We start from the raw sequence: 20,017 nt of genomic DNA on the forward strand, positions 1-20,017 counted from the left end.
GCTATAGTTCTGGAGGACATGATGACCAGAGACCAGAGAGGAGAGCTGCCCAAAACCCTGACTGACCTCTACTCACACTTCCTGAGGGTTCAGATAAAGAGGAAGAAGCAGAAGTATGGAGGAAAGCAGAGACCAGAGGAACTGACTGAGGCTGATAAAGAACTCCTTCTGAAGTTGGGTCAGCTGGCGTTTGAACATCTGGAGAAAGGAAACATCATGTTCTACTCAGAAGACCTGGAGCGATGTGGACTGGACGTCTCTGAGGTGTCGGTGTACTCAGGAGTTTGTACAGAGATCTTCAAGAGAGAGAGTGTGATCTTCCAGAAATCAGTCTACTGCTTTGTTCATCTGAGCATTCAGGAGTTTCTGGCTGCCGTCTACATGTTCCACCGTTACACCAGGAAAGACACAGTGGTTATAAATCAGTTCCTAAAATATTCTGAACCAGTCACATCTCTTGATGACTTCCTCAGGAGAGAACTAAGGAAATCTCTCAAAAGTGAAAATGGCCACCTGGACTTGTTTGTTCGCTTCCTTCATGGTCTCTCTCTGGAGTCCAATCAGAGGATCTTGTGTGGACTGTTGGATCAGAGGAACAGCCGCCCAGAAACCATCCAGAAGGTCCTCAACAACCTGAAGGAGGAGAACAGTTATGGAATCTCCCCAGACAGAAGCATCAACATCTTCCACTGTCTGATGGAGATGAAGGATCAGTCAGTCCATCAGGAGATCCAAGAGTTCCTGAAGTCAGAGAAGAAATCATGGAGGAGACTGTCAGAGATCCACTGTTCAGCTCTAGCCTACCTGCTGCAGATGTCAGAGGAGGTTCTGGATGAGCTGGACCTGCAGCAGTACAACATCTCAGAGGAGGGACGACGTCGCCTGATTCCAACTGTGAGGAACTGCAGGAAGTTTGTGTAAGTAAAGATTTCTGGGGCCGGACATCGGCGTTTAAATCAAGCGAGTGGATCATGTCAGGTAGCAACACCCCCTCCAGTGGTCATTCCTTCAATTCTTTATCTCCATTGCAGCGTCCATAACAAAAAACAACAACAATTCATCCAGAAATGTTCAACACTGGCTGGATATAAGTTCAAAGGTCAATCCAGACAAACCAACATAAGGCAGGAATAATAGGAGCCACAAGTTAACTGACTATCATGAAATTACTGTCATGTCATTAAATAACTCGTTTGTTTGTATACATCGTATTCTAACGACAGAAAAACACATTTTAACTAATGACACGTGACTATTTTGCTTCATTTGTTCAACGTAAAAACAGCCGGCCTCGTTGGTTTAAATGGGTGTTTTAGGTCTTTGTGGCGGTTCCGTTTGGAGCCTTTATGTGACCCACAAAGTTGTTTGAGCCTTTCCACACCCGTTAGGTGGCAACTTCATCACTAGCAACAAAAGGTGCAGTGAAAATGATTTGAAGGGAAACAGGCAGATAGAACAGAAGCTGAGGGCAATCGATGCAACCAGAGACTCTGATGTCATCGATCGGATCGCTGAATTAAGACTTGACGCACCATCGTACAAATTGGATGAAATGCAAAATATCCAAAGAGCCGATAGACAGATAAAAAGATGCACGTTTCTTTAAACCATTTGCTATAATCATTTTAAATATTGAGTAATTATGAGCTGTTCTAAAATAAGACAAATGTTGAGAATAATTCAGTTGCATTTCAGATCTGATGGTCGTTCAAACTGTTGCTACGGTGTTGAATTTAGCTTTTCCAGGAAATGAGCTACATTTGTGTTGAGGTAGATTCTCAGATAAGTTGATTAGAAATCCCAAAGTTTGACTCACTATTTTTGTTTCATACACAACAGACTGTCTGATAGTGTTCTTTCAAAGAGTCATTGGGAAGTTGTGGCCTCAGCAATGACGTCAAACCCTTCTCATCTACGGGAGCTGATCTTAAGATGGAACAAAAGCCTGACAGATGCCGACGTAAAGTTAATGTCTTCTGCAATGATGCATCCAAACTGCAGACTGGAGACGCTCGGGTCAGGAGGCCTCTGTTGGTCTTTTCTAAATTTCTTTACATTTTCTGCTTTTCTCTTCAATTTCATATTTAGAAATGTGTTTTTATTTGCCCCATTTATTCCTTTTCCAGGCTGTCACACTGCAGGTTATCAGAGATCAGCTGTGACTCTCTGGCCTCGGCGCTGAGGTCCAATCCCTCCCATCTGAGGGTTCTGGACCTGAGTAGGAACCAGCTGAAGGATCCAGGAGTGAAGCTGCTCTGTGGTTTTCTCCAGGATCCTCTCTGTAAGCTGGAGACTCTCAGGTCAGTCAGAGATGATCCAGTACTTTCCCAGGTGTAACTAGTTAGACAATAACTGTTTCCATGTTTGATCTTTGTTATAAACGTAGTGTTACAGTTCTCAGAAAAAAGACCACACAGGACAGATTTGCAGTATTAAATTGGTTGTGGAAATCTGTCCCATGTGAGGATGGTCATCAATGACTAGAAAGGAAGTATCAGTTGTAGATTTGTCTTGTTTTATTTTAGGCTGGCCACAAAACCGCCCAAACATTCAGACCAATCAAAAATGGTTCTTCCTGTCTTTTAAAGATCAGAAGGAAAACTAGCAAACCCAAAAAGAAAGCTGCTGCAGTGTGCCATGCCCCTTCTCTCCTGAGAAAAGCCATCCCAAAAAAGAGAAAAGCCCAAGTGTGAAGTGAGCCCCCTGTTAAACCTTGGTACCGAAAGCCTGCAGTCATTCTCATCTTAGGTGGCTTCATTCCAGCCAGAAGCCCAAACCTGCCTCCCTCTTAAAGGGGCAGCAGGTCAGTCCAACCACAGAAACCTTCATGAAGATCTGAAGCTTTCAGCATCCACAATTGTTGCACCTCACTTCCATTGGAGTCCAAATCAGAAGTCAACAAGTTGATTCTACACCGATTCTACACAATGCAACCATTTTAAACAGGTTTCCATCCATAAGTTTTCACACATTTTTAGATAAATCTGTTTGTTCATCGCCTCCTTCTTTTGTAATGATCATTAAAGAAAATGACCTTATTTGAGTTTTTCTCCTCACAAATATGACTTTCTATGAACGATGCAATAAATGCAGCTTGCAATCTAAGACAATATGGAAGTATGTGTATATAATAGTAGTGGAAGTAGCTCATAAAATAATACATTTGCTCTTCTCATCGAATCTCTCTATGTTATTAAAGAAAAACCTGCTCTTAGTCAACAACATCTAAGACATCAACCAAAAATCCTAATTTTATCTAATATAATATAAAACAGTAGAGAAGACTCTTTCTGCAGAGACACTGGTGGCAGGAATGCAGAAGTATCACCTGCTCAACTTGGAAGGTGGAGCAGAAACCACCAGCTGAGAAGGTCCTCAGTGAGAGGAAGTGGTGGAGAACCATGAAACTTGCTAAGCTCCACCTCAGCTCCAGAGACGGGCTGAGCTGGAGCTGTGGCACCAGGTATCGCCCAGAAGAGCCTCCAACAAACAAGCTCTTCTCTTGGGAGGAGAGGGCTTTGAATCTCAGCTCAGTGTGCTTGTCTCTAGTAGGTGGCAGCTGCACCTTTTCCTGAGGTCCTTGTTGATGCCCTGAGGGGAATTGATGCTCCTGCAATGTTTTCTGGCAGCATTGAGCTTGCAGTGGGGCAATCAAACACACTGTGGGGGGGCTCTCTTTCCTTCTCTCATCTGGAGAACAAGTGACACCAGCTGCCAATCATTGTTGGAGAAATGTGCAGTCAGGGGAACGATGCGTCCAGACTATAGCCACCCTTCCAGCATCCAGCAGTGTCTAAAACCTTTGATTTGGTTTCACCAGAGAGTGTAGGGATTGCAGGGTCGCTGCAGCATCGCCCACAAGCTATCAGGAGTGGGTCGCTTTGTCCCAACTCCTGACAAGAGTTGAGTGCTATTGAGAAATGTGGTCTCACAAACTTGGAAGGTATTTTGACCTACACACACTTTACATACGCTGGAGATCTTGTCCAACCGCCCTGAAAGAACCGAAAATACGAACATACGGCAGATAAGCCGGTGCAGGACCAGAGGTTTGTTGCTCGTAAGCTGTGTTTTGCTCTGGTACATGTTGATTTTTATTTGTCTTCTCTCAAAATAATTGTTATTTTAGCCTAAGTGGCTGCAGTTTATCCAAGACCAGCTGTGATTCTGTGGCCTCAGCTCTGAAGTCCAACCACTCCCATCTGAGGGTTCTGGACCTGAGCCTCAACACGTTGCAGGATTCAGGAGTGAAGCGGCTCTGTTCTGGACTGGAGAGTCCAAACTGTAAACTGGAGAGGCTCAGGTCAGTCTTCATTTTTCTACCTATATACCAGCTGCTAAGATGGTGAAGTGAGGCTGTTCTCAACACTGCTGTGATGCACCACATTAAAAAAATTCCTTGTAATATCGTGAATTCAGGTCTGACCCAACTAAGAACTAACGTAGGTTTAGTACTGACGCAGATAACATGCAGACCTGCACCGTATAACCTCATCCTGCATTTTTCAGATTGATTGACTGCAGTTTATCAGAGATCAGCTGTGACTCTCTGGCCTCGGCGCTGAGGTCCAATCCCTCCCATCTCAGAGAACTGGACCTGAGTTGGAACCAGCTGCAGGATTCAGGAGTGAAGCTGCTCTGTGGTTTTCTCCACTTTCCAAACTGCCGACTGGAAACTCTGGGGTAAACACCATTCTCAAAAATGTCCATTATTCCATCCGAGGGTCCTCACACTTTCTGAGTGTGTGTGTTGTGCCCAGTTCCTTCAGGAGGGAGGGCCACACGGGGACCACTTATTCATGATAAACTGATTTAAGGACAATGAAAAAGCCCACAGATGGTAACCAAAATTAGACAAAACTAGGTGAGGGTGCCTGGTAGACACCAGCCAACGAGGAGGGAGATGGTGAGGGAGACAGGAAGTCATCTAAGACAGGTTGTGCCTTTAAAGATGAGCCACAGGTGAGATGGATCTCCATGATGAGATGGGAGGGAAAGAGGTGGGAGAACCTGGGAAGAGTGACGGCCAGAACAATATATATTCTCCTCTGGAACAGTGCAAACCTGAGAGGTTGGAATTGTGGTAATTACATATTACTATCATTTTTTTAACCTGTAATTAAATTAAATATTTACAGATCATGCCTTTGATTAACCTTTCAGATTAATACTGGTTTCACTTATAACCTTATAAAAGTTTCCCTTCTTTATTTAGATTAATGCACTGCAGGTTGTCAGGGATCAGCTGTGGCTCTCTGGCCTCGGCGCTGCGGTCCAATCCCTCCCATCTCAGAGAACTGGACCTGAGTCAGAACCAGCTGAAGGATTCAGGAGTGAAGCTGCTGTCTGATCTCGTAGAGAATCCAGACTATGGGCTGGAGACATTGAGTCATTTCTGGTTGTAGCCAGTCAACTCCCGCTCATCTGCTGCATCACTCACTGACCACTGGTGAAGAGCATCTGTGGAAACATCTGCTGTCTACTCCCTCCATAGATGAAAAATTCAGTTTTTAAAAGGCGCTGGTGGACTTTCAGGAGATCAGTCGATGGTCGACAAAGCAGAAGCAGCGTCCCCTTGAAGTTAAATTAGTTCCTGGTACCACACAATCCATCTTTATAAAGTTCTAAATGGCTCCTCGGCCACTCTTATAAGCATGGAAACATTCTCTTAATTGTCTCTTCAAATGTCTGTATTATACGTTACTATTTTACATCATGCCTTCAGAATCTTTAGGGTTTAGTATTTACTGTCTCTGTGACATGGAGCATTGGAATATTTCAGCTGCAGCCAGCAAAAACCCATCAGAATGACGGCTATCGGTGGGAACCGCAGCTCATTTGACTTTAGTCAGTCTGTTCAATGTTATAGAATTTATTGCAATCTAATAAAAGCTATGAATAAATGTGGGAAATGGTAAATAAAAGGAAGCAAAATGACCAAATAAATCTCCCATGAATACTGTAAATTTAAAGATGTCAAGAATGGAATATCAGCTTAAATGGAATCAAACATAAAGGGAAAAGGCCTCCTTTAAGTTTACTGCAAAAATAAACACAAAATGAAGAGCGACACGCGCCAAAAACGTCTCATTCTCTCTTCTGTCTCCAGTCATTCTTTTATATTCTCTTAAGATAATGGGGACGGGGTCGTGTGAGAACAAAACAAGCTAATTGGGGACTATATTTTTGTTGCAAGAACTTTGGCTCTTCAGAAGTTCCTATGTTGGCTTCCACAGATTGTGCATCCACTAGAAACTCAGTGTTTTTGAGGAACTACCAGGAGTGGCTGGAGTGGAGGCCAATGACGCTATAGCTACATATAGCTACATATAGATCACCGTTATCCTCAACCCAAAAGACCACCAGTTGGCGCAGCAATACTAAAGATAGGAGGTTGTGGTCGTTGCGCAGACGCGGAGTGATATCACGCACAAACGTGCCCTATGTTCTATATCCCGTATGTTCGCGACCAAAGGGCGCACCGTATTAAAAGGTGCAGCCTCAGTTACGGTGCTGTTTCTGTATTTAACACATACATCAGGCGCTCCGGATTATAGGGCGCGGGCATGGTAAAACATAGCGCTACCATAGCTTACATGCATGCCCGTCTGTAGTGGGCCGCTCACAGCGGGAGCCCCGTCTGTAGTGGGCCGCTCACAGCGGGAGCCCCGTCTGTAGTGGGCCGCTCACAGCGGGAGCCCCGTCTGTAGTTGACCGCTCACAGTTGGAGCCCCGTCTGTAGTTGACCGCTCACAGCGGGAGCCCCGTCTGTAGTCGGCCGCTCACAGTTGGAGCCCCGTCTGTAGTCGACCGCTCATAGCGGGAGCCCCGTCTGTAGTGGGCCGCTCATAGCGGGAGCCCTGTCTGTAGTTGACCGCTCACAGTTGGAGCCCCGTCTGTAGTTGACCGCTCACAGCGGGAGCCCCGTCTGTAGTCGGCCGCTCACAGTTGGAGCCCCGTCTGTAGTCGACCGCTCACAGCGGGAGCCCCGTCTGTAGTCGGCCGCTCACAGTTGGAGCCCCGTCTGTAGTCGACCGCTCACAGCGGGAGCCCCGTCTGTAGTCGACCGCTCACAGTTGGAGCCCCGTCTGTAGTCGGCCGCTCACAGTTGGAGCCCCGTCTGTAGTCGACCGCTCAGAGCGGGAGCCCCGTCTGTAGTGGGCCGCTCATAGCGGGAGCCCCGTCTGTAGTTGACCGCTCACAGTTGGAGCCCCGTCTGTAGTTGACCGCTCACAGCGGGAGCCCCGTCTGTAGTCGGCCGCTCACAGTTGGAGCCCCGTCTGTAGTCTGCCGCTCACAGTTGGAGCCCCGTCTGTAGTCGACCGCTCACAGCGGGAGCCTCGTCTGTCGTCACTGATACCAGCTTTTCCAGCGGCACTTTTTTCTCCACCAAAAACTCCTTCACCTCGTTATATATGTCAACTCCCCTCGTAGTTGTCTTTAGGGGCAGTAGTGTGAGAAGTTCCTCTCTTGTGGAGAAAGAAACTTTCGTGGTGAAAATGATGTGTCTTCTTTCTTTTTTCTGCCATCTTTTTATGGGTCAGTCGTCTCCTCGTTTTGGCTGCGCCCGCTCGGCTGTTTGGTCGTAGCGATCTGCGTAGACGCTACGTTTTGGTCATGCGCATCATACTGACCTTTGAACTATACTAGGTCATAGTTCATTTATATTAAACATTTTTTTTAATATATTGTTATTTCCAGTTTGTTAGTGTGAGTTAAACAAGAATCGCAAACAAAATAAATTAGATGCAGCTCATTGGTCAGTGGTGCTATTTGAGCTATTTTTAGAACAGGCCGGTGGGCGACTCATGTGGTTCTGACGGGCGACCGGGTGCCCACGGGCACCGTGTTGGTGACCCCTGGTCTAGTGAACCAAACTGAACCAACTGAAACCTAACAAATATTTTACAATATGATCAGATAAATAAAGCAATAGTTTCTTATGGCTCTGTCAGTCATTTTTAATTTTCAAGAGGCACAAAAGACAAATTTGCTTTCTATAAAAATCCCCGTAACATGAACATTAAATGAATGAAGCGGTATTATTCAAGGCACCATCAGTAGATTTTCTCATTTAGCAAAAGTGGGCTAAATTTACTTCAAAGAAAAAAATTATAACAGCAATTTTCTATCATTCACTCAACTGAAATATTTTCGGAACATAATTGGATTGAAATACAATAACATAAAGTGCAAAAATCTATGAAGCAAAAACAACACTTTCTTCAAGGAAAAGGCACATGTGCAGTGAAAAATATTTACCTTTAACTTTTAAACTTGAGCTGAGTAATAATTGTAAATGTGTTATTGCAGCTTAATGTTCACTTGTTTGAGGCTGATACTTGGTGGTGTCTCATCTTTTGGACGAGTTCATCAATGTTGGGGGTCCGGCTCTGAGCTGAGGAACTCCTCACAACTGAGTGAAGGTGTTCAGCAGGAAGTCCACTTCTGTGTGATGTTTTGTTCAGCTTCATCAAAGAAAGCAGTTGTTCCCGCAGGTCTGTGCTGCCCAACACAGGCGACGTTGGAGCAGCCTGGATGTGTGTCGGGGAGGAAACGGGCAAACTCCGCAGCACCCACTGCCCCATGTGTTGCCTTCAGGGCATCACTGCATTGGAGCTCAATCACCTCCATTTGGAGCTTTGGTGCTGAGCTTTCCACCTCAGCCTCAAACGGACGGCTGAGCAGTTCAAACCTGCTTTTTGGTGCTTTTAAGTCAGTGACTCGGCGTGGGAAGTCAGCGGCGAGAACACTCATTTAATCAGCAAACTGTGCGCTCGGGAACACGCTGGTAGAGAGCTTCTCTTTCAGGGTCTGGCAGCTGGGAAAGTGGCTCAAGTTTCCTTTGTGCATCTGTGCCTCCCACAGAGTCCGTTTGGTTCTAAAGGCCTTCACTGTACTGTACATATCAGAGGGGACACCACCCCGACCCTGCAGCTGCAGCTTCATTGCATTCAGATGACTCGGAATGTCCCACAGAAAAGCCGTTTCACACAAGAACCTTTGGTCTGGGAGCTGAGTCGTGTCTTTCCCTTTGCTGTCCAAGAACATCCGATCTCCTCAGGAAGCTGGAAACATCTTTGCAGCACCTTTCCCTGGCTTAGCCATCGCACCTCAGTGTGATGGGGCAAATCACCACGCTGCGTTTGCCACTGGCTCAGAAACGCCTTGAACGGGCGCTGAATTAAACCTTTGGCTCTGATAAAGTTCCCTGCGTGCGTGATGGTGAACATTCCATGTTCCATGTTCAGGGCTTCAGCACACAACGATTCCAGGTGTATGATGCAATGATGAGCTGTCAGTTCAGCCGTAACCTTTTCCTCCTGCATCTTCTCCCGTATCTTGGCCACCAGTCCACTCCTGTGTCCACACATGGCAGGTGCTCCGTCTGTTGTCCAACCCACCAGTTTTTCCCGAGGCAGCTCCATCTCATTTCCACATCTGGACACCTCTTCATACAAATCCTGTCCTGTGGTTGTGCCGTGCACAGGACGTAACGCCAGAAACTCCTCTGTCACGTTGAGGCTGGAGTCCCCTCTAATGTCGCTGCTCTCATCCACAGCCAGGGAAGATGCCATGAAATCTTTCCCCTTTTTCTCCAGCCGCTCTTTTAGATTGAGGGACAACAATGATGTTTCTGCTCAGGCTCCCGTTTCAAAAGAGTTGCCTTTTGTCTGGGCAAACTTGCTCACAAACTTTAAGCATGCAGTGTTTGATGGAATCCCCCTCTGGAAATGGCCGGGCTGATTGAGCGATCTCTTCTGCCAGAATCAAACTGGCCTTGACAGCAGCCTGGCTTTGAGATTTGGCTTTTCTGAACAGAGCCTGTCCAGATTTGAGGCCTGGTTTTAACTCCTCAACCTTCTGTAGCTTTTGTTCCATGTCCATATTCTTGTCTTTGTCCGCGTGTTTAGCTTCATGATGACGTCTCAGATGATATTCTTTCATTACCGCCACCCTTTCTCCACACAGAAGACACCCAGGTTTCCCAGCTGCCTCCGTGAACATGTACTCCCACTCCCACCTTGTTTGAACCCCCGGTTCTCAGTGTCCACCTTCCCTTTTGCCATTTTATGGGGATCTGAAAGTTAACTTTTGCTGTTATGCTAATGACTACTGATAAATAATGAAATGAAGCCACCTCCCGCTCAGACTGTCACCGTTGCATTGTGGGAAATGTAGTATTGGCCTGTGTAAAACATCTGCGGCCTGCGGGCCGGTTCTAATAATAAATCAATATCATCCCGGGGGCCATAGAAAACCCTCGACCTTGACTCTGGCATATGAGCTTTAAATGATTTCTTTTGACTCCCATTTATTTGGCTGTTTGGATATCATCTTTGCTAGTGTGTGTGTGCGCGCACGCTCTATGGAACTGGCATAAAGGATGTTAAAATTAGTCTAAATTAGTCTAAATTAAATAAAAATGCATCCATTCATCATTCCCAACAGGCGGTGTTTGATTAGAAACTCTTTCTGAACTCTGGTGCTCTGAAACATCTCCGCTTCCATTTTCAGCTGTTTTTATTCTCAATAACATCAAATCATCCATCCATCCAAATCGTGGTCCTGTTGGACCACCAAAGGACAAACACTTTCCATTTAGCACGGACAAAAAAACCCAAATCCTGTTTAGCAATGAAGCTGTGGGGAGAGTTTGAGGAGCGTTTTTGAGGAACACGCTGCCATATTGGGTCCAAGCTGCTGGGGTTTTTGTTGTTTCCAGGTGAATCGGTGGGCAGCGGCGTTACCGCCTGTCTCTGCCCCCCCCCTCTCTCCCCGTGGTCGTGGTCACGCCGGGCATCTTTACTGGTCCCGTTTTAAACAGGTTCTGTTGGGAACAGGTGTTCTCCAGAACTGTATTTCAGGCTGCTGTGCTGAAGGGCTGTTTTCAGTAGCAATAGAGCCAGAGTGTGCCTGCTCCATATGAACCCCCCCAGGCCGTGCTTTCCTCCTGGCTGAGCCATAATCAGCTCTGGATGGACTGGTTCACGCTTGGACTGAGTCAAGATTTGATAGCTTGACTGATTCTTACAGTTTTTGATCAAACCCCCATCTGCTGATTCCAGGAGATCTTTAAAGGATCTCAGAGCTTCAGATTTATGAAGCCTGCTCAGCCCCCGGCAGCGCTGATGAAACCATTTCATTCCTTCAAAAAAGCAGAACATGAAGCTCCAGAAAAGGTTTTTGGATCAAGTTTCCAACAGAACGAGGACAAGTGGGTAAAAGCGCCACTTTAAAGCCTCCACGCCTCAGAAAACATCCACCTTTAGGATGCCTGACTTTAGAGGATCGTCGGTTCGCTCCGAGCACAAGAACAAACATGTTTAACCTCAGTCCAAGAACATCTGACCTGAAATGATCAAAAACCTTCAGCGTAAAAAGATGGTGGAGAGAAAGCTGCTGGGAGGTTCTCAGAAGAGAAGTGGCATTAAAGCCAGCTGGAAGAGTCCAGCCTGCTTCCTGCTCCTCCAAACAGGCGTCTCCACACCAACACTGAGGAACACGGGCTTCTGTTCTTCCTTCTTCTCTTCTGACTATTGTGTGTTTGATGAACGCAGCATCCACTCACTGCCCCCCCCCCCTCATTTACACTGCTCCTGGTTTCACAATGCTCCTCAGACAGATGCAACCAGAGACACTGATGCCGTCAGACAATAAACCTGAGTGTTGTTGTGTCCGGTTATTAACATGTTCCATGCTTTTCCTTCTGCAACAGTTCATCACACCTGCTCAGGGAAACCTCGGTGTAAAGGAGGTGAAGCCGTGCCTCAGTGACTCTACTTTGCTGTTTTAGAAACTAACAGTTATTATATGAATATACAGTGTGCACGTACGCGCACACGTGTGTATAAACACTTAATACACGCGTGTGCCTGTATGTAGACTTTTTAGAACTTTGGGTTCATATACTTTTTAGTATTTTGCAGATTCGTGTCTGTATATAAACCAGATCCTCCTGTAATAAAGAACTAAAGGCTGACTGTTGTCACGTGACCTGTCTCCGTCTGTGTCCGATGATGGAACCTGCCTGGAACATCTGGTCCACAGAAAAAGCAAAACAGCTCACACAACTGGTCCAGTTTAGACCCAAAATAATAAATAATGAAAATGTGTGACACACTGGAAAAACTATTTGTCATTTATAGTTTCGGTCGTCATCAGAATCCATCATAAATATTCAAACCAACAAACTACACACAGAACCGCAAAGTTTAGAGCTTAAAGGGAGCGACAGGTGAAGATTTAAAGCTCAACGCAGCTGAAGAAGTTCCAAAATAGAGAAATATCATGTGGTGCTTTGCCGCCACCCGGTGGACACGCGTGGGACTGCAGACAATAGTTAAACGCGCTCCGACACATTCTGACCTCTGCTGCTCCTCCTGGACTCCAGGGCTGCAGAAATATGCTGCTTTTACAAGTCTTTAAAATCTGTGAAGCATCATAAATCTTATTTATTTAACTAAATTAAATAATGGTGGAGAATGGTGTCCGAAAAGCGTCTTTATTTCAAAGTGAACAAGAACAGTTCGGTCCGCGTTCACAGAGAGGCGGAGAGACCTCGAGAGAGTCCAAAACACGTCCGCGAGGAAAACTCTCAAAAATAGTCAAGCCACAGAAGTCAGGGTTTGGCGATGAGGACGGAAACACTCCGCCGCTAGCAGACGGGAGTTCTGTCCTTAAATCTAACGGGAGATTGAAGAGAGACCGCAGGTGCGTGTGTCTGCGGGGCCAGCTGTGGCTGATGAGCGGCTCCTCCACGCCCCCTGCAGGTAGACACCCGCAACAACGGTCCCAGAAACTGGGAACCCAACAAACCAGTTTTTCAAAGTATTCCTTTCAGACTAAGCAGGAAGACTGAAGACCGACAAGGTGAGTAAACGAAGAGCATTATTGAAAAGAATTGACAGTTGTGTTTGGAGATAAAATCAAGATTTGAATCAACTAGACTTCATATTTAGTTTTAGCACAAAGCATCATTATGCATTATAGATGAATAGTTCTTAATTAACTTTCTTATAGTCTGGCTTTAGTTATAGTTGAATAGTCTTTCTAAGTGAAGTTTAGTTTATTTTTCTGCTCTTTGCGACTGATTCTAAAAGAACTTTAAACCCTCCCAGAACGCTTGAATGGTAGTAATATATACGCCATAAAGCTGTTGATTCGGTTTTAAAAGTGAAACTATTCTGTTCGGACGAAGCAGGAAGAGCGACAAGGTGAGTGTGAAGTGAGTATTATGCTGTTAACGTTGTTAGAGAGTCTTAACAGGTATTAACAACATTTTAAAACTTTTTTGTGACAGGTGAAAAGCTCTTAGAGTTATTACAGTTGTTCAACAGTCCAGGTCACAGCTGGATATTTTGGTATTACCTGTCAAACAACATCTAATCGTGTGCAAGTTAGCATCTCTCAGCCAGACCAATTTAAGACAATAAACTTTCAAAATAACTAAATAAATAAATCCACACAGGATCACAGGACACCAACAGGATTTTGGGTTCATGTTGCACGTTTTCTCACAGTGGTTTATTGTTCTATGTTGTGGAACCACTGTGAAAGAAATGCAGGAGTGGGTGTCATTTCTTTCATCTATTTTAAATAGAGCAGTGATCTTTGAGGACTTGGATCATAGAAATAATTGAAGAGGGGAACAAAGGAGGGAAGTTAAAAAGTCCTGACTAGCATGTTTATGTAGCACCAAATCATTTATTGGCTGAGCTGAAGACAGTCCTTTCACCATGTTGGCCTGTGGAAAACCAGTGTTGTGGGCCCGATGGACCAGCGTCCCCGTCGTTGCCGGACCACCGTTGGCCACCAGTTGGGTTTTGGGATCAAAGTGGGGGCGTTTCCTGTATCCGGTTCTCCTCACGGATCCATGACTACAACATGTTGCTGCAAGTGCAGAGACGTTTGCTCTGGAAAGAACTTTAGAGCACATTCAGTGCTGCAGGATGAGGGGCTGGAAAAGGTGCCAGTTCTTTTCTCACTGCAGGGAACAGTTAAAAAAGCAGCTTAAACTCTGAAAACATGAAAATTATACAGATACATCATTGATTTATTGATTCAGTTGTTCCTGTTTGATAGAATGCAGTGAATTGGCATTATTTAACTACAACCTCTACAGATTATTTACCTTCATCACAGTCTCATCACTATTTCTGATGTTTCCTCAGGATGGACGAGGACAGAGCAGAGTCCACAGTGTCCAGCTGGGTGTCCCTGAAGAGTGACTGGTCCAAAGATGATACAATAAACTTCAGAAGTTCAGACCAAATGTAAGAAAACTAAAGCGTGATGATGTGTCTGTGTGGCACCCTTTAAACTTTGGTATTGGACCTCAAGGCTCACCTTTAAAGTAAGGTTTTCTGAACCACATAACTCTGCCTTAGAACATTTCACAACCATACAAAACATCATTTTGTAGGTATTAGCCTCCACTATCGTGAAAAATTAAATTAATGAAACGGTGCACCAACATGTCAGGCGTTCGCTCCCATTAACTCCCATGTTAATTTTAGTGTGGTAAATCTTTTAAAACTGAAAATTGCTTCTGTTTTTAACTGGTCATTTCTCCTACATGGGTTAACATCATCTCACAAAAATTCCTAGGCATATATTTTAAAGTTTCCCAACAATATCCATCATTGCAGAGTGCTCCACCTCTCCATTTAGATACGGATGTCCCCCGCCTCCCCCGGGACATGGTCAAAGCTCTCCCGGAGGCGTGAGTTGAAGCTCCTTCTGACGGGAGACTCTGCCAGCGTTCCCAGCAGACCCTCACAACACGTTTGGGTCTGGCGGATCTGTCCGGCATCCTTCCCCACCATCGGAGCCAACTCACCACCAGGTGGTGATCAGTTGACAGCTCCGCCCCTCTCTTCACCCGAGTGTCCAGAACATGCGGCCGCAAATCCGATGACACGATCACAAAGTCGATCATCGATCTGCGGCCGAAGGCGTCCTGGTGCCAAGTGCACATGTGGACGCCTTTATGCCTGAACAAGGTGTTTGTTATGGACAATCTGAGACGAGCACAGAAGTCCAATACCCTCCTGGGCTACCACCTTATCGTGGTGGAGGGGTTTGCCTGTCCCAATGATCCTAGGAGCTCCGTTGTCTGGGGCTTTATGCCCCTGGTAGGGCCACCCATGGCAAACAGGTCCTAGGTGAGGGACCAGACAAAGCGTAGCCCAGGACCCCCTAATGAAGAAAAATAACATTGGTCTCAAGTTTCCTTTGCCTGGATGCGGGTCACCGGGGCCCCCTCCTGGAGCCAGGCCTGGGGCCGGGGCACGTTGGCGAGCGCCTGGTGGCCGGACCTCTGCCCATGGAGTCCGGCCGGGCACAGCCCGAAGAGGCAACATGGGACCCCCTTCCCGTGGGCTCACCACCTGCAGGAGGGGCCAGGGGGGGTCGGGTGCATTGTGTGTTTGGTAGCGGCCGAAGGCAGGGACCTTGGCGGTCTGATCCCCGGCTGCATAAACTGGCTCTAGGGACATGGAATGTGACCTCTCTGGTGGGAAAGGAGCCTGAGCTGGTGCGCGAGGTTGAGAAGTTCCGACTAGATATAGTCGGCCTCACCTCGACGCACAGCAAGGGCTCTGGAACCAGTCTTCTCGAGAGGGGTTGGACTCTCTACCACTCTGGAGTTGCCGATGGTGAGAGGCGACGGGCAGGGGTGGCAATTCTGGTTGCTCCCCGGCTCAGTGCCTGGATATTGGAGTTTAACCCAGTGGATGAGAGGGTAGCCTCCCTTCGCCTTCGGGTGGGGGGACGGATCCTGTGGCCCAAACAGCACTTCAGCGTATCCACCCTTTTTGGAGTCCTGCGAGGGAGTGCTGGAGAGTGCTCCTTCTGGGGGCTCCCTCCCCCTCCTGGGTGACTTCAATGCTCACGTCGGCAGCGACAGTGAGACCTGGAGAGGTGTGATTGGGAAGAACAGCCCCCCTGATCTGAAATGTTCCTGTTTGATAAAAATGCAGTGAATTAGGATTATTTAACTACAACCGCTACAGATTATTTACCTTCATCACAGTCTCATCACTATTTCTGATGTTTCCTCAGGATGGACGAGGACAGAGCAGAGTCCACAGTGCCCAGCTGGGTGTCCCTGAAGAGTGACTGGTCCAAAGCTGAAATAATAAACTTCAGAAGTTCAGACCAAATGTAAGAAAACTAAAGCGTGATGATGTGTTTGTGTGGCACCCTTTAAACTTTGGTATTGGACCTCAAGGCTCACCTTTAAAGTAAGGTTTTCTGAACCACATAACTCTGCCTTAGAACATTTCACAACCATACAAAACATCATTTTGTAGGTATTAGCCTCCACTATCGTGAAAAATTAAATTAATGAAACGGTGCACCAACATGTCAGGCGTTCGCTCCCATTAACTCCCATGTTAATTTTAGTGTGGTAAATCTTTTAAAACTGAAAATTGCTTCTGTTTTTAACTGGTCATTTCTCCTACATGGGTTAACATCATCTCACAAAAATTCCTAGGCATATATTTTAAAGTTTTCCAACAATATCCATCATTGCAGAGTGCTCCAGCTCTCCATTTAGATACGGATGGGTAAGACATGGCAGGTCTGTGCAGCTTGTTCTGCCACACTGTTCCACCACATGTCATGAAAATTCATTAAAAAGTCTATTTATAAGGCTCCTGGTTCTAATAAACCCATAGACAACAATATCAGTCATTTCTAAATGGTTGAAATAAGCTTTTGAATACGCGTGACCTCTGTGCTATTTAATGATCAGTTTCAGAGACCAGACGACTGTATTTGGAGCATAAATGGAGAACTTTTGTTCTATTCTATGAGTTTATATTCCTGATTTGGCACTTTTATTTTTAACATAAATTCACAATGAGGAAAAGCCACTAAACACTTAGATCAAATACACTTTTCTCCAACTAAACAAGCTTGTTAGAACCTAAATAACTTTATATTTTTTGCTCAGTGTTCATTCAATCTTCAACTGTCAGAGCAAACTGAAAGTAGAAGTGAACGCAGCCTTTCTTAGGCGTTGCTAACGCCCAGTAGACATGTATAACCACTATTCCCATTTTTGACAGCTATCAGAAACGGTCTGCTTCCATTGGAGATTCCTCCTGTCCCGAGGGTGAAAACAAACGGAGAACTGAACTGCAGACCGCCGACCTGAACAACAGCGTCTCACGTAAGCTCGTACATTTGTATTTATAAGATACTTTTGGGTCGGAATAAAGGAACAACTTGTGTATTTACAATGTGCAGGAGAAGATCCAGAGAGCTCTTGTTTGGTTCCACTGGAACCCCTGGACCCTCTTCAGACCTTCCTAAATGCTTAGACAGTATTTAGCAACATTTAGTCATTTAGTTCTGGAAAGTGTTAAAGAGCTGAAGGCAGGTGACCTTTACAGGACAATGGGTCTGCTGAGTATGATGTGTTTGGAGAAGGTTTGATGTGCTTTTCTAAATATCATCCAGCTTTTACCAGCTGTTTAGTCCAAGCAAACTCTTGGAAGACATGGAAATGGTTGTTATAGACTAAATTACATTGAAACCCAATGAAATAAAAGAATAGGTGTACATAAGAAGACATAACATTTCAAACTGACAGTGAGATGGGTCATTACCCGACTGTTGCTTCTATCATTCAAACATGACAGAATATTTTCCAGTTGAGGACATCTGTGCTACTGCTGTAGATGACAATTGTAAAAGGATTTAAAAGATTGTTTGTTTTAGAGGGTGGTGAACTGCAGGAGGTGATAGAAGGTCATAAGATCAGTCTGAAGAGAAGATGTGAACATGTGACTGAAGGAACTCATGAAGCAGGAAGTGGAACCCTGCTGAACAAGATCTACACTGAGCTCTACATCACTGAGGGACAAAGTGAGGAGGTGGACACACAACATGAGGTGAGACAGCTTGAGAGAACCTCCCAGAAGAACATCCAGGACACTCCAATCAAGTGCCAGGACATCTTCAAAGTCTTATCTGAGCAACAGAGACACATCAGAGTGGTTCTGACCAACGGTGTCGCCGGCGTTGGAAAAACCTTCTCAGTGCAGAAGTTCAGTCTGGACTGGGCAGAAGGTTTGGAGAACCAAGACATCAGTCTGGTGCTTCCGCTCCCATGGAGGGAGCTAAACTTGATCAGAGATGAGCAGCACAGTCTTCTCTCACTGCTTCATGTTTTCCATCCAACATTACACAAGATCAGAGCAGAAGATCTGACTGTCTGGAAACTTCTGTTCATCTTTGATGGCCTGGATGAAAGCAGGTTTTCACTGGGTTTCAACAACCATCAGGTCATCTCTGATGTCACACAAGTATCGTCAGTTGAGGTGCTCCTGGTGAACCTCATCCAGGGGAACCTGCTTCCCTCAGCTCTCATCTGGATCACCTCCAGACCTGCAGCAGCCTATCAGATTCCTCCCTCGTGTGTTGACAGGATCACAGAAGTACGAGGCTTCACTGACTCCCAGAAGGAGGAGTACTTCAGGAGGAGGTTCAGTGATGAAGATCTGTCCAAGAGAATCATCTCACACATCAAGGCCTCCAGGAGCCTCCACATCATGTGTCTGATCCCAGTTTTCTGCTGGATCACTGCTATAGTTCTGGAGGACATGATGACCAGAGACCAGAGAGGAGAGCTGCCCCAAACCCTGACTGACCTCTACTCACACTTCCTGAGGGTTCAGATAAAGAGGAAGAAGCAGAAGTATGGAGGAAAGCAGAGACCAGGGAAACTGACTAAGGCTGATAAAAAACTCCTTCTGAAGTTGGGTCGGCTGGCGTGTAAACATCTGAAGAAAGGAAACATCATGTTCTACTCAGAAGACCTGGAGCGATGTGGACTGGACGTCTCCGAGGTGTCGGTGTACTCAGGAGTTTGTACAGAGATCTTCAAGAGAGAGAGTGTGATCTTCCAGAAATCAGTCTACTGCTTTGTTCATCTGAGCATTCAGGAGTTTCTGGCTGCCGTCTACATGTTCCACCGTTACACCAGGAACGACACAGTGGTTATAAGTCAGTTCCTAGAATATTTTGAACCAAAGGACTTTTCCGGGTTTGCTGGGTTGTTTAATAACGATCCAGTCACATCTCTTGATGACTTCCTCAGGAGAGAACTAATGAAATCTCTTGAAAGTGAAAATGGCCACCTGGACTTGTTTGTTCGCTTCCTTCATGGTCTCTCTCTGGAGTCCAATCAGAGGATCTTGGGTGGACTGTTGGATCAGAGGAACAGCCACCCAGAAACCATCCAGAAGGTCCTCAACAACCTGAAGAAGGTGAACAGTGATGGATTCTCCCCAGACAGAAGCATCAACATCTTCCACTGTCTGATGGAGATGAAGGATCAGTCAGTCCATCAGGAGATCCAAGAGTTCCTGAAGTCAGGGGAGATATCAGAGAGGAGACTGTCAGAGATCCACTGTTCAGCTCTGGCCTACCTGCTGCAGATGTCAGAGGAGGTTCTGGATGAGCTGAACCTGCTGCAGTACAACACCTCAGATGAGGGACGACGTCGCCTGATTCCAGCTGTGAGGAACTGCAGGAAGGCCGTGTAAGTAAAGATTTCTGGGGCCGGACATCAGCGTTTAAATCAAGCGAGTGGATCATGTCAGGCAGCAATACCCCCTCCAGTGGTCATTCCTTCAATTCTTTATCTCCATTGCAGCGTCCATAAATTAAAAAAAACAACAATTCATCCAGAAATGTTCAACACTGGCTGGATATAAGTTCAAAGGTCAATCCAGACAAACCAACATAAGGCAGGAATAATAGGAGCCACAAGTTAACTGACTATCATGAAATTACTGTCATGTCATTAAATCACTTTTGTTTGTTTGTATACATCGTATTCAAACAACAGAAAAACACATTTTAACTAATGACACGTGACTATTTTGCTTCATTTGTTCAATGTAAAACCAGCCGGCCTTGTTGGTTTAAATGGGTGTTTTAGGTCTTTGTGGCGGTTCCGTTTGGAGCCTTTATGTGACCCACAAAGTTGTTTGAGCCT

At 45.8% G+C, this 20,017-nt stretch overlaps 1 protein-coding gene and 1 long non-coding RNA gene across 38 annotated transcripts in view; one reads left to right on the forward strand and one right to left on the reverse strand.

Moving 5' to 3' along the window:
* Positions 1-20,017, forward strand: part of LOC130519197 (NACHT, LRR and PYD domains-containing protein 12-like) — an 86,991-nt gene that overhangs the window by 56,206 nt on the left and 10,768 nt on the right. For 11 of the 37 annotated variants that reach the window (XR_008948279.1, XM_057022398.1, XM_057022457.1 and 8 more), the window contains 4 exons: positions 1,840-2,016; positions 2,127-2,300; positions 4,130-4,303; positions 4,510-4,683. The exons of 4 other annotated variants lie outside the window; for them this stretch is intronic. Coding sequence is in view for 32 of the 33 variants with exons in the window: in XM_057022398.1 (XP_056878378.1) it covers positions 1,840-2,016; positions 2,127-2,300; positions 4,130-4,303; positions 4,510-4,683 (699 nt within the window). In the remaining variant the exon portion in view is untranslated. Of the gene's footprint in view, positions 1-1,839; positions 2,017-2,126; positions 2,301-4,129; positions 4,304-4,509; positions 4,684-12,854; positions 12,874-14,174; positions 14,277-16,065; positions 16,168-17,078; positions 17,183-17,733; positions 19,559-20,017 lie in introns of those variants that run through there. 22 more of the 37 variants (XM_057022430.1, XM_057022491.1, XM_057022476.1 and 19 more) reach the window with 11 other exon arrangements.
* LOC130519483 (uncharacterized) lies at positions 13,493-14,238 on the reverse strand. Its single transcript, XR_008948341.1, has 2 exons — positions 14,135-14,238; positions 13,493-13,987 (listed from the first exon to the last, which is right to left on the reverse strand). It is a non-coding gene; the product is annotated as an uncharacterized LOC130519483 (long non-coding RNA).

The sequence above is a fragment of the Takifugu flavidus genome, chromosome 2 (assembly GCF_003711565.1).
Source record: "Takifugu flavidus isolate HTHZ2018 chromosome 2, ASM371156v2, whole genome shotgun sequence".
NCBI classification, from domain to species: domain Eukaryota; kingdom Metazoa; phylum Chordata; class Actinopteri; order Tetraodontiformes; family Tetraodontidae; genus Takifugu; species Takifugu flavidus.